This window comes from Pan troglodytes, chromosome 14 (assembly GCF_028858775.2).
Source record: "Pan troglodytes isolate AG18354 chromosome 14, NHGRI_mPanTro3-v2.0_pri, whole genome shotgun sequence".
Classification (NCBI taxonomy): Eukaryota; Metazoa; Chordata; class Mammalia; order Primates; family Hominidae; genus Pan; species Pan troglodytes.
The window spans coordinates 77,307,014-77,321,289 of record NC_072412.2 but is presented as its reverse complement, the minus strand read 5'-3'; the positions used below and the strand labels follow the sequence as shown (position 1 = coordinate 77,321,289).

At 36.4% G+C, this 14,276-nt stretch overlaps 1 protein-coding gene across 2 annotated transcripts in view; it reads left to right on the top strand.

Annotated features, from left to right (window-relative positions):
• The window catches only part of DACH1 (dachshund family transcription factor 1), a 429,256-nt gene that overhangs the window by 226,539 nt on the left and 188,441 nt on the right, over positions 1-14,276 (top strand). For both annotated transcript variants that reach the window (XM_522679.8, XM_016925363.4), the window contains exon 3: positions 8,762-8,923. In XM_522679.8, the coding sequence (XP_522679.5) occupies positions 8,762-8,923 (162 nt within the window). The remainder of the gene's footprint in view (positions 1-8,761; positions 8,924-14,276) is intronic.

Below are 14,276 nucleotides of genomic sequence, written 5' to 3'. Positions count from 1 at the left end.
ATTCAATCAGTTGAAAGACTCAAAACTGGTATAGGGAGTGTTTCCATTAATGGCCTCAAGGATCAATTTTTCTTTTTCTCTGCAGAATACAAATGTGTTTCAAAGGCCAAGAAAAGTCAGTCTAATGGACATTAAGAGAAAAGTTCACACTCAAAATCTTCAGTCTAACCAGATTTACAATTAAGTTTTTTGTTCTATCTGCTTATCATTCTGGTTATTTAATCATTCAAGAGTGAAGACATGCATGTTTCAATCACAATTTTAATTTATTTAGAAAGCATTGAGAAATAAAATAACGGAAAGTTAGTGTCAGTTTCTGACAGCTAGTATTTAAATAAGGATAGGAGGAAAACAGGGTGAAAAAAGGTACTGGTGTTTTCAAATTGTTATATTGAGCCAAGAGTTCTTCTAAGACTTGGAGTGATTTCAATTGAGTTGTAATTCAAACTCATGTGGAGCTTACAATGCACCTTCAACAGAGTTTTGCAAAGAGTCTATAGGAACTGTCAGGAGCAGAAAGATTACTTCACAGTAATGACTGTTGAATTGAACTATGCTTTTTGATGTTTTACTTTCTGAATTGAATTGTTGGACAAGATTAATTGCACACAGTGAGAGTTTTAAATGAATGACTATGTAAAGCATTAAGTTTCTCTGTATGCCACTTGGGGAAAAATAGCTGAAAGGTTTAAATGAATAAGTGTATTTAATGCACAAAATGCCTGAGCTAATTTTAAAATTCTTTTGCTAACATCCTTATTGAAAATAGAAACCCACTTTATTCATCTGTCTTGGTTATATTGCTCTGGTTGAAGTAATTTAATATTCCTGCTTTCCACTAATCTTCTAGTTCAACAGAAGTAAACAATAGGTTTCATAAATTAAAAATACACTCTTCTGAACATGCTTATAAGATTAAAAAAACAAGGCTGTAAACATTTATGACTGAAACAAACTAGATTGTTCAAATACTGCCATGATGTATCATGTATATCAATATGGCACTGATATCAGTTAGAATGCAAACAAGGTTTTAAATGATGTGCCCCTTCATTTCAGCTGGAGAATCCGCTTCACACCATCTGCCTATCAGATGGTTAGGAACCAGGACTGCGTATTAATGCCACATGTTCGATTTTCCTCCTTCTTGTAATGGTTAGATTCATATTGCTAATAGCTGTGCATGAGCACTGTCGATGAAATTTCTGTGACGGTGGAGTGATGAGATATTTATAAGCCGCCTGTCTCTCTGAATAATCAGTAGGAAGAATGCCAGACATAAATAACTTATCAATTCCAGAATATTAATAATAACTACCATTGGCTATAATCTACTGCATGTTTAAAATGGTTTTGTTTAAATGTGAGCAAACTAACACAAACTAATAACGAGTCTATCATATGGAAAGTTTGAATACGTAACATCTCTTGGATATAACCCATTTTATTTAACTATTAAATTTGAGGAAATGCATTTTATATGGAATGCAATGTAAAAGTAGACAATATATCAAACATTTGGAAGTCATCTTGATGTCTTTGAAACCAAAGATCAAAGATTGGGCCTTTCAAGTTAATGAGCAAACAAACAGATCAGAGAAAGAATTTGACAGCAATATGTCTCTTTTATTGATATCTATAATCTACAGTTGTAATCTTCTATTTATAAGTAAGGGTACTAACTTATTTGAAATAAATAAAATGGAGATAGTTTTCCATTTTTTAAAGAGAGTAATCAGGATTGTATAATGGCATTTGAAGAATTTAAAGGCCATTTTAATAAAGGTTGAAAGCAGAAGAAAAACACTATCTTTAAAAAGTGAAAGAATATTCTAACTAGTAAAAATGCCTGCATCTCTTCCAAAAGATATATCCATGGATTGGTTTTAGAATATAGAATTTAAACTAGTGAAGGCTTTGCGTTAATACAGCATGGAGTGAAGATTTAGTGATTTTATGATAAATCTGATCAATGTAGAGAGCCAAATCCAATGATTTGATGGAAACCTGATATTTAGATATCCGTTTGCCAAATGGCTACATTCTCACCCTATGCCGTTAGGTACTTTTTGTCCTATTTGCACCTTTGTAATTGAACAAAGGTAAAACTAAACATAGAGACATGATGGATCGTATGAGTTACTTCACAGTTTCAGTGAGCATTTATGGAGGGCGAGGGCTTGATGTGTGCCCAGGCTGTTGCACGTAATTTCACCTTCATTCTTCACAACACACCTGTGAGGTCAGAATTGTTATCCCTCTGTTTAGAGATGAAATTTTTGAAGCATGGGACATTATATAACTCGCTGCGCCATCCCAGATAAGTTAGATGCATCTTGTCCAAAGTTTGCATGGCTCTTTGGGGTGTCTCTCTCCCCCCAACCACTGTATTATACATATTTCTTATAAGAGAGTGAGTCTAGACTACAAATAACTTCTATGCTGGTCAGTAATTTAGCAGGAATCTTAAAATACTTTAGTGGAATATCAAAAAGTGAGAATAAAAGTAAAAGAAATTGACTAGCAAAGATAAAAATTTTTAACAATAGCCATTTTTTAAAAAATCTATAATTTACTCTGAAGAAGCAAGCATAAGTTTGCATCATAATTCAGATAGTAATATGACAAGCCACGTTTCTAAGTTCTGTGTAAAAATTTGCTCATTCTTTTAAATTTGCAAGTGATAGTTTGTCAAGATTCAATAGGAAAGAAAAAGAAATCTAAATACATTGCACCACTTAAGGCAGGTAGTGTATTAACCTAAGTTTGATATACAGTTCTTTTCCTGAAGACCAATTGGAGGCCTAGAAGAGAGAACACAATATATGACTTATTATCTTTCCACTGAAGGAAAACTTTTTTTTTTTAAAGAAACCTTTCTCGATCCATTTTTACGCAGTGAAAAATTATTATTATTATTATTATTTTTACTTTGTGTTGTTTTGTTCTGTTAGAAAAGGTTTTTAAAGTCATCGTTTCTTGTTTGGAAACTGATGAAGGAATTATAAAGCATCTCTAGCTAATCAAAGTAGTTTAACTTGTGCTCACAGGATTCATTGCCTAGGATCTCAACCTCCTAAAAACATCTGGAAAATGAACTTTAAATATGCATTAAAGTTTCTCCATTTCTGATGATAAAATTAGATTTAGAATCTTTTAAAATAAAATTTAGACTTCCTTTGACTTCTCAGTTTAGTACATTTTTGTCTTGGTGTAGGAGATACTTTTATGCAATGTGTTTTTATGCAAAACCACTGATTCCTTAGTCCATTTCAGAAATATTCTGTGGATGTGGGCTTGGAGAACATCACTTCTGTCTTTATCATGCACTGCAGCTGATTGCCTAGTTCTGAGGGAGAAATGGGTTGCTTGAATGAAAAAATGTAAAAGCAGGGTGGGCACAGTGGCTCATGCCTGTAATCCCTGCACTTTGGGAAGCTGAGACGGGTGGATCACCAGAGATCAGGAGTTCGAGACCAGCCTATCCAACATGGTGAAACCCCATCTCTACTAAAAATACCCCCAAAATTAGCCAGACCTGGTGGTGTTTGCCTATAATCCCAGCTACTCGGGAGGCTGAGGCAGGAGAATTGCTTGAACCCGGAAGGTGGAGGTTGCAGTGAGACGAGATCCCACCACTGCACTCCAGCCTGGGTGACAGAGTGAGACTCTCTCAAAAAAGAAAAGAAAAGAAAAATGTAAAAGCAGTGGTAATTTGTAGTATAAGACAATTCAAAGTGGGATATGGAAGAGGGGGGAGGGTAGCAAAAATTTCCCTGAATCTGAAGACAGGGGAGAAGATCTATGATAAGTGAAGAAAGGAAGGAAAAGGGTGTGGCAAATGTTATGGGTTGCCAGTGTTTACACCAGTGGACAATTCTTGATTAAATAGAAATGTTGTTATAGTTTATATTCTCTATTTAGTGTAGACCAAAGACTTAAGTTATTTTGTGAATTTATTACATGAATTTTTTTTGTTGTTGTTTTTAAGGCAACTTTGTTTGGGAACAACATATACAATGAGACCTCTATTTAAGGCTAGTGTATAGATTGTAAGCTATGTTTTTAGAGACAGGAAATTGGAAGGGATTTGAGAATTACATCAGGGATTTGAAAGGACCATTGCAAGGCCAACAGGAAGTTCAATAAATGCAGAGTGGGTTGAGGGTGGTGAATCTTTTGTGATCCTCTCCAGCCCTAGGCAAGACATACCTTTGGAGAGTCATGCTTTATATTAAGTTGATGAGATTTGTTATTCTTAGTCTATACACACTTAATGTAACATAACAATAATGTTTTAAATTACTTTCCATTGACATTGCCAAAATAATGACCATGTTTCTCCTGTGGTTTTCCATGTAATCTAATTTGATAAGGATTTGTTCATTCAGTGACAATATGTGCCAAGCACCGCAGCAGATGTTTGGGATATATATACTAAGAAAGTATTTCTGCCCTTTTAGTGCTATGACCTAGTTAGAGGTCAGAATCCTAATCCTACCCTCCTTGGCCCCAGCCCCCAGAAAAGAGCAATAAAGAGTTTAAGAGACTGTTTTTCTCTACTGGAATTGCTTATTAAAATGACCTGTAGAATAGTAAGATTAACCAGATATATACAGTTGCAGAGGCCTCAAACCAGACCTCATGATTCAGAATCTCAGATGCTAGGGCTGAGCTATTTGCATAGTTTAAAACTCCATGGGTGACTCTTATGCATAGCTAGGGATGGCAGACTCACATACAGCAGGGGTGATGCAAACACAAGCAAGTGGGATAGATTGGGGAAGGTCAGGTACAGCTCGTTAAAAGAGTAAGCCATGAGCTAATTCTTGAGATGTTGAGAGCTCTTTCCTAGGTAGATAGTTAAGAGTCAGGAACCTGAGCCTCCAGCTCTGAGCGCATAATATTTAAGTGATGACATGAAGAAGGCATAGGCAAGTCCGGGGCCAGGACATAGAGGGCTTTTCTGGGAAGTGAGAACAGAATATGCAAAGACTGACTTAAAAGAAGGAATGAAGTCGTTTGCTAGTGAAAAGGAAAGAAGGCCTGTGTACCTGGAGCACAGAGAGCAAGGGGGAGCTGGAGGAGCAGGAATACATACAGATAGGCAGGGAACTGAGAACAAAGGGCGCTGACAGCCATGAGAAGCACTGGACTGGATCCTAAGAGCAAGCATTGAATATATATTCAAATCCTCACTTTCAGGCCAGGTGCCGTGGCTCATGCCTGTAATCCCAGCTCTTCAGGAAGCCAAGGCAGGTGGATCACTTGAGGTTAGGAATTCGAGACCAGCCTGGCCAACATGGTGAAACCCCGTCTCTACAAAAAATACAAAAATGAGCTAGGCATGGTGGTGGGTGCATGTAATCCCAGCTACTCGGGAGGCTGAGACAGAAGAAGAGCTTGAACCCTGGAGGCGGAGGTTGGAGTGAGCAGAGATCACGCCATTGCACTCCAGTCTGGGTGACAGAAGGAGACTCTGTCTCAAAAGAAAAAAAAAAAAAGGAAGAAAAAAGAAAAAATCTTCGCTTTCATGAGGTTTGGCTGACTATGACATGGATAGTAAGAGATTGGAGATGGGGGACGTGCTATTATATTGAGCAGGACTCTAAGAAAGAAAAGATGGGAACTTGTACTGGTGGGGAGGGGCAGTGGGAATGGAGAAAATTAGTTGAATTGGAAAGATATTAAATAATTAGAATTGAGAACCCATCAAACAGCCAGGTGAGTTAGTGAAACTAAAATCAGCAATTGTTGCATATGTCATAGCTTGCTTTCTGCTTTCATAAAACTGGGCTAAAAGTAGAATATTAAAAAGTGTTGTAGTTAAGTTACAGCATGTAAAAGTGTATGAGTGTGTGTGTGTGTGTGTCAGTGACACACATATATCTTTTGGACTTTGTATTAGAAATGTAAAACTGGGAAAAGCTGTCATAGAAAAATAAAGGAGTACTATAAATAAATCAGCTAAATAATAAAATCATAAAGAATATTTTTAAAAGTCAAGGGCTAATCCAGTCACCTAAGGACAAATGTGATTATTCTAGCTGAGAGGGCTGTGTCAGGCCACAGATACTCTGCAGAAATTATAGTGAGGCCAAGCCTTTCTTTTTAACAAACTAGAATGAATAGCATGCCTAGTTTTTACTAAACATGATGTGGCATTCCTCACATAGTTTATTTTATTTATCCTTATATTTTTTCTTGGGGATTAGAATGGTTTTACAGGTGAAAAAAATTATATTCAAGATAATTGGATGGTTGGTCCAAGGCCATATCATGCATAGTCATAGTTCCTGGTACTTAATTTGATTTGGATCTCTCTGATAATAGTGAGTTGTAAGTTTACCTTTATTATTTGAATACTGTGAACAAGTTTTCCCTGCAGCACAAATCCAAGACAAAGACTTTTGAAGTCATAAATTGGAGATGGGTCAACATCAGGTAACCAAGGAAAAATGGGATGTTCACATTGGTGACAAAACAAAATTGAGGAAGAAAGATTTGCTGGAAAACACAAAGAGACTTTTAAGAGAACAGGAAAGAAAATTTTCTGAAACATCTTTGAAGGAAATGAGTAATTGGGGAGAAAATTCAATCATAGGAAGATGAGAGAATCAGTTCAAGTTGAGACTTAAAAGGCAATGAATGTTCAGATCAAACCCAGATGGATTCTTTGAGTTTAGATTAGTGCCTTTTAAGGGGTGATTATCAGTTTTTCATGTAAAGACCCAATCTGAAGGTCTTGTTGCGTTGGGGTGAAAGTTGTCAGGGCCTCTTTGGTCTGATCTGAAGGAAAGGTGAAGTCTTCTTCTAACCTCTAAAAAACCAGCAGAGATTTTCATGGAAAAATACTTCCTTATAATTCCTTGGGCAGTAACTTATTTGCTAGAATAACTAGAAGTGATGATTAGTGGGGAGGAAAAGGAGGAGAGCGGTGCTTAGGCTCTAATCCACCAGCTGGGATTGGAAATAAATCACACAGATAAATTCGAACGGCTGGAGCACTGTAGTCAAAAATACTAAAGAAGCCACAGTAAAAAAAAAAAAAAAAAAAAGGGTGGGGTTGGGGATATTTATCTTCTCATAGACTTAAGGTTTTAGAATTAGGAGAGATCATTTATACATTCCAGTGTCTGTCATTTTGCAGATGAGGGATGTCAGCCTGAAGTGAACTGACTTGGCAAAAGTTCACACATTTAAGCAAGACAAACCACTCCCCTGCTCAAAAACCTCTGCTTATTATCTCTCTATATAAATATATAAAGTCAGAACAGCATGGTCTTAATTCTGATCTTCCGAGATCTTGTCTCAAACTCTGTTTCTTTTCCTTTTTTTTCTTTTTGTCTTTTTCTTTTCTTTCCTTTTCTTTTCTCTTCCTTTCTTTTCTTTTTTGGGACAGAGTCTCACTCTGTCACCCAAGTGTGCTCACAGCTCACTGCAGCCTCAACCTCCCAGGCTCAACTGATTCTCCTACCTCAGCCTCCTGAGTAGCAGAACTACAGGCACAGGCCAGCATGCCCAGCTACTTTTTGTATTTTTTGTAGAGAGGGGGTTTTATCCTGTTGCCCAGGCTTGTCTCAAACTCCTGGGCTCAAGGGATCCGCCTGTCTCTGCCTCCCAAAGTGCTGGGATTATAGGCATATGCTACTGCACCTGGCTCAAACTCTATTTCTAATTTAATGTCTGCCTCTACCCCCTGTTCTCTGGATGGATGAAGATGAACTATTCTGGACAAATTTTCTTTGCATAGTGGTTTAAAGTGTCAACTCCGAGGCCAGAGTGTGCTGTTTCAAATCCTGTGCCATGGTTTTCTAATCTGTAAAGTAAGGATAATAGTGATCAATCACAGAGGGTTATTAAGATGATTAAGCTACTTTTATGTCACTTAAATCAGCACTTAAATTTCATGACTAGAAGCTAAGTGTTAGCTTTCATTACATTGTATTTTATTTTTTAACACCTTAAACACTGGGAATACCAAGCTGTGTAGCAACACATGGTTCCTGCCATTGAGTAGTTCACAATCTAGTGAGGAAAACAGGTGTCCCAACAGACCATTCCAGTGCAGGGTGGCATGTCCTATAACAGCAGCACAGGTATAAACGTGGGTCAGGGGGAGAAGAACAGACCAGGCATCCAGGCAGCTGGGGGCCATGGAATGGGAAGACTTCTAATGAGTAGCTTTTTTCAGGAGGATGAAAAGTCAAGGAAATGTTTGTCATAGGGCAAGAAGGTTCCAGGCAAAAGGGAATGGCATGTGTGAAAGCACATGCTTGAAGATGCAGGTCATGTATGGGTAATGGTGACATCTGTGATATAGCCAGGGTGTGGATGACAATGAAGAAACTGGGTGAGGAAGTAGGTTTACACTCCTTGTGAAAGGCCTTGTGGATTCAGTTAACAGTTCAGATTTTTCCCTCCGTGTAGGCAGCTACAGGGGATTTTAAGCAGGAAAGGACATATTTAGATTCGTAGATTGGTTTCTTTAAGAGATAACTGTCGCTGCATTTCCACTATTAGCCTTCTACCTGTGAATTGTGTTTCTGTTAATATTTAATTTTGGACTGTAGCAATCAATCTCCCCCTTATATCAATGTTGTTTCATTGTCTAGTTGGGAATGAGTATAAGTTATCAAAGTGTTGCATAAAGGAATCAGATACTCTAATAAATGTTTGTATGTTGGTTATAGCAAGTACAGGAACTATTAAATGAAAAATCAGAATTTGAATTACCTCATTTTTAATTTATTCTTTTAAGGTCTGACAGCAGCCGCTGCAGCAGCTGCTGCTGCTACCAATGCAGCTATTGCCGAAGCAATGAAGGTGAAAAAAATCAAATTAGAAGCCATGAGCAACTATCATGCCAGTAATAACCAACATGGAGCAGACTCTGAAAACGGGGACATGAATTCAAGTGTCGGTAAGTTTTATGTTCGCTGAAACTTATTGTGATCACTTTGCTACTGAATTACAGTAAATGCTTTTCCAGAACAAAACTGTTGGCTACCCATTCAAAAAGTTGGCACTTTTAGCTTGAAAACACTGTATGTTTGAGGATACCATTTTGCCTCTCTAACAACTAATGATAATTGTTCATTCTAAAGGAATAATTAGCAGCATTATTTTTAATTATTGGATCAACTTTATGTCTGCAACTTCTAAAAACATTCAGCTAACATCTTTCATAATACAAAGTTTAATCAAGAGAATTCTAAAACCTTGAGAGTAGCTAAGGTGACAGAGAAATATGTACAAAGGAAACCCTAGACTTTACTTTTTTATTCTTTTAATCCATTTGTTATCAAGTAAGAAACTTACTACCCTTGGCAGCAAAACATATAAACTTAGCCCTTTCATATGCTGCCCAGAATACAGATTATGTTGATGATTAATTCTTTCTATAGATAATGGTTATCAATGTCTCTCCTTTCAAAAATATGACTTTTTCTTGATTTTTTTTCTTTCCTACCATATGGAGAAAGATGAAAAGTTAACTGTCACTGTCAAACCAAAAGGGACAGTTTTACCTGTGCCAACTATCCATTTGGGTAATTCATTTTGTCAAACACAACTTCAAATATGGGTTAATTTTTGTATTAATGAAATCCTTAGCATCTGGATGTTGTGGGGCAAAACATTTTTTTTTCTGCTATTGCACTTGTATTGTTTCTCTTTAAAATGCAGTGACCATGCTCAAAATATAATTAACAAGAGAAATTTGGATACTACAAGATGTATGCAAGATACTATAGCCAATGTATATTTATGAAGACCCTAATAACTCACGGCCATTCAGTTAAATTCTCTTTTCCATGCAGCATTTTCATAGATTATTTCTTAAGTTAATTGTCAGCTCTCTACTTTCAATCCATTAAGACATAGTTAAGGGTATATAAAGGAATACTGTGGATTTTAGTAACAATCATTTTCACAAGAGCTGTCTGGAAACATACACAGACATGAATATTAGAGTAAAATATATAGACAAAACACAAAATACTGTTTCAGTGATGCTAAAAGGCAGCTTTTGTAATGTAAAAAGGGGAAAAATGCATCTTTTCAGCACAACTATGTAAGGGAAATTGCAAAGGACCAGCAGTAGTGGATTTGAATGGAGAGTAGGTGTGAGTGCGAGTTCCTAGAAGGATGAAAAGACATGGAAGAGAGCCAAAAGAGATGGCCCTACAACTGCAGAGGACTAAGGATAATATCTGTGCTCATGTTTGTAACGCTCCTGGAGGGAAGACAGGGAGGGATGAGGATTGTTTCGGTCATGGTTTACACACATATATTTAGACATTTAAAAATTAAAACAGAATTGAAGCAAAATGCAAGAATTATAATTCTGTTTTTAGAACTATTACTTTAAAGTAAAAGCCTTTTATTAGACTGAGAAAATGGGGCACTGTTGGACACTTTTTAAAACAAGTAATTAGCCACTTATACATTATATGTATTATTACAAAACAATCTGGATTGTTTTCAAAATTTTAGAAAAGGAGGCTTTCATGCAGGCTGTTCTTAATAGTTGGTTTTATGAGAAGGGATTCTTAAAATAGGCAATTTAACAACATTTAAAGCAAAACACATTAAAACATGGTATCTCTGTTTGAATTTTCCAGAGCAGAAGTTGGCTTTGCAGAAATCAACAGGCATAAGATAAAGAGAACATGGTTCATAATTAAGCATCAACATATTTTTCATATTTGATAGTACATGACAATATTTGCCTACTAACCAAATTGTAGCTTACTTTAATTATTTCGGTACATAGCCTATCGCAATGACTTAAAAACAGACAATTTGAATTTTCTTTTGTATTTTAGTTGGAATAAATGACTTTTTTTCATTAAGGTATGCAGTTGATGGATATTACTGTTTTTTAGTTTTGACACCCCCCATCCAACGCCAAAATGAACCAAGAGCAGAAATTTACTTGAATTTTCCTAGAAAGTCTTAATAGTTTGAGATTGTGCTAACATAATATCGGTGTTGCTGCTAGTCCCTAAGGCATTCAGGTCATTTATATTAGATATCTGTAGCTGATTTGGGCAAAAAGATGTTATCATTGTAATTTTCATCCTATTCTCACATGCTGCTGTCCTCTAAGAATTTCCAATTTATAATATCCTTCCTGAACACCTTCACCCCAGGTATATATCTAGAGATCAAGGAAAGTGATTTTGGGAGGGATGTGGTAATGGGGGAGGTACAAAGCAGTGGTGAAGGTGGGGGTTGAGCTGCATCAAAGATCAAAGCAATTCCTGAATTGCAGCTTTGATGGCCACAATCTTCTATGGTTCTGAGGACAATGCCTGCCTCTTGGTAAGTGTTCAGTAATGACTTGCTCTGTGACTTTGTAAAGTATGTAAACTTTCTGAGCCCAAAACTCCATATCTGAAAAATGGCATAAATAATAGTATCATATCATGAGGATTAAAATACTTGTCACATTATTTATTACAATGTCTGCTTATCAGGTTGTTTGGTCATCAGTAAGGTTGGTAGATTGGGGATTGCTTTTGCTATTATTATTATGATTTCTTCAAATCTGTCCTCCTGGAAATCACCTTCTTCCTTTCTTACCACCATCAACTGCTTCCACCTGCTTTTCCATTGTCTCTGGTAGCTATTACTTGCTAAGCTGCAGGCCTGTGAGGAGATTTCAGGGCAGCTGTTGCCTCTTTTAGATTTTGTAGGACATTCAATATTAGCTCATTCTAGGAATACAAAAATAATCACAACACAGGCCCAGGACTCAGGGGCATACAGTCTATGGATGAGATAGGTAGGTAAGCAGGCAGTCATAACAGGATGTGCTGAATCCTCCAGGAGAACCGATTACCATGAAGTGGTTAGGAAGCGGTACTGAAGCACATGAATTCTAGAAGGAATCCCAAGAATCTCCAAGGCCTATATTTTAGAATACAGACTGCTCTCATGAATCTATCAACTGTTGACTCTTTGAAGTAGTGAAACCCTTCAGAGGGGTGCTACTTAAATGATGTATTGTTGCTACTCAGTCTTGCCCAAATCCGGTGACATTTCTGAAGACAATTCAAGGCTGTTGTTTTCTCCTGCACTCATCTAGCTCATAAGTTCTGTTAAACATTTTAGGCTTTTTTTTTTTTTTTTTTTTGTGAGAGCATTGTTTTTTTCCTTGATTGTAAATGAATCCTTAAAGCCCCAGATAACAGATTATGTTTTTGCTTTGTTTGGTTTGATTTGCTGGGTAAGACGACAGGAAAAATTTGTATCACACAACCCTTCCCGGTTCATAATAGGAACCTTAGAAATTAGCCAGAAAAAGATGTTTAAAGAAAGCTTTGACAATGGTGAATAATTATTTTATATCCCAATTTTACATGGTAACCTTGAGCTCATATCTTTCCAACAAAATGATCACTTTAGGAGGAAGTGAGCACCTGAGGATAGATCCGAGTGAGGCATCAGCACACTGAGTAAAATATATGGCCATGTCGCCATTCTCCCTCATCCACAATCAATTGGATTCTTTTAGTTTAATATTTACTTGCTAAGATGAGATGCTAGTCTGCATGGTGATAAACAGTCTGCTCTTGGCATCTGAAGGTGACCTGTCAGTTCATATGGACAAATCTCCTGCTTACTGAAATGTACAAAATAAATCATTAAAGCAGGCAGGTGCTCATTCCCAGATTTAAATCACCATAGATTTATGATTTGAATTAATGCTTCATTTGGCCATAGAAATAGATGCTGAGACAAATGATATGCACTGGTTGGGGTTTCCATACTGTAGCCATCCTGATATTGATTACTGAGATGTCTTTGCAATCTCTTGTTTATATCAAGTACTATCTTGTGACAGGTTGGCTGATATGAGCTACATTGCAGATAAGAAGGAAAAATGTCCTGGATTCTTTTTAGTGGCAACACTATCCACAACATACAGGCCAGATAAATTGCTATTTTTTTGCTTTAAGGACTGATCTACATAACCAGCTTAAAAAATGCTGCTTGGAAATTGGGACTGGGATAATGCAAAGGCGGAATTTAAAACCGGTGAACCCAAGGTCAATTTGATAGTGTCTATAGCTATGTTTTAATCTGTTTATCCTTTTTTTGGCATTATGCACGCTTTTGAGAATACTAAATTAATCACAATCAGTTTAATCTAAATAAAGGAAACTTAATTTTACTTCTAGTTTTTAAATAGTATATAAATATTGACATAGTGAGCATCTCTTAATAGTTTCTATGTTATTTAAATACTTGCTAAACCTAGTATCTTACTCCCTTCCTTAATGACAACAAAGGAAATAACTCTTTAAAGATAAATACATTAAATATTATTCCCAAGTGCAACATTTTGTGGAGTATAATTTACCAAGAGGCAGGAAAAGACTGCATTTTTACTTCTCTTAACATTTTATTTAAGGAAAACACTATGTATACAGTTTAAAAAATACTTGGAGGATTTAAGAGGGACCTTTGCCGCTAGCTAATATCTGACTCATAGAACTGGTAAACAGCTATCAACAATAGTAGATTGCTTGCTTAGTAGGAAATGAGTTCATATCTATTCAAAATGTAATCTCAAAACAGATGTCCCAAGAAAATCTCATTGTTTAAACCATAGTCATAACCTTCTAACTGCTGTAATTTCTTTAAGGAAGGGAAGTACTTGTAAGACTTTAGTATTTTCTCTTTCTGAACATTGTGGAACATAGGCAAGGGTACACTAATGCCCTGATCAACAAACCTGAACACATTTCACATGCTCAAAACATATGATTGTTTTTCATTTTCTCAAACTTGTAATCGTTACAAGAATGTAGAAGTTTCAAGTAAGATTAAGGACTTGAGTTTGAGAATAAAGCCGTCACCTTCAAGGGTATTTATCACTCCTTAGTTCTTCTATTCCTCAACCAATAAAACAAAACAAATATATGAAGGGAAAAAAAGCCAGGCAGTTAAAGAGATAAAATTATCTTCTTCAGCTCACCCTACTCTTATCTTTTTTTAATTTTAACCATTCCTGCAGAAACAAAATAGTTTATGCTGGAGTCATTTCCTTTCTTCTAACACATGTGTCTATTTGGAAGGAAAAGATTAATTTTATGATTTCAGGAAAAAGTCTTGGAGACCTTGAGAAAGCAAATAAAAGGAAACTGAGAACGCAGGCCACCAAGCAGAGCTCTGCAATTGCACATTGGATTCTCTGCCTTGGCAATGTTAATGAACCTCAAATCCTTCCTATAATTAGATGAGGGAATTGCTTATATTTTCAA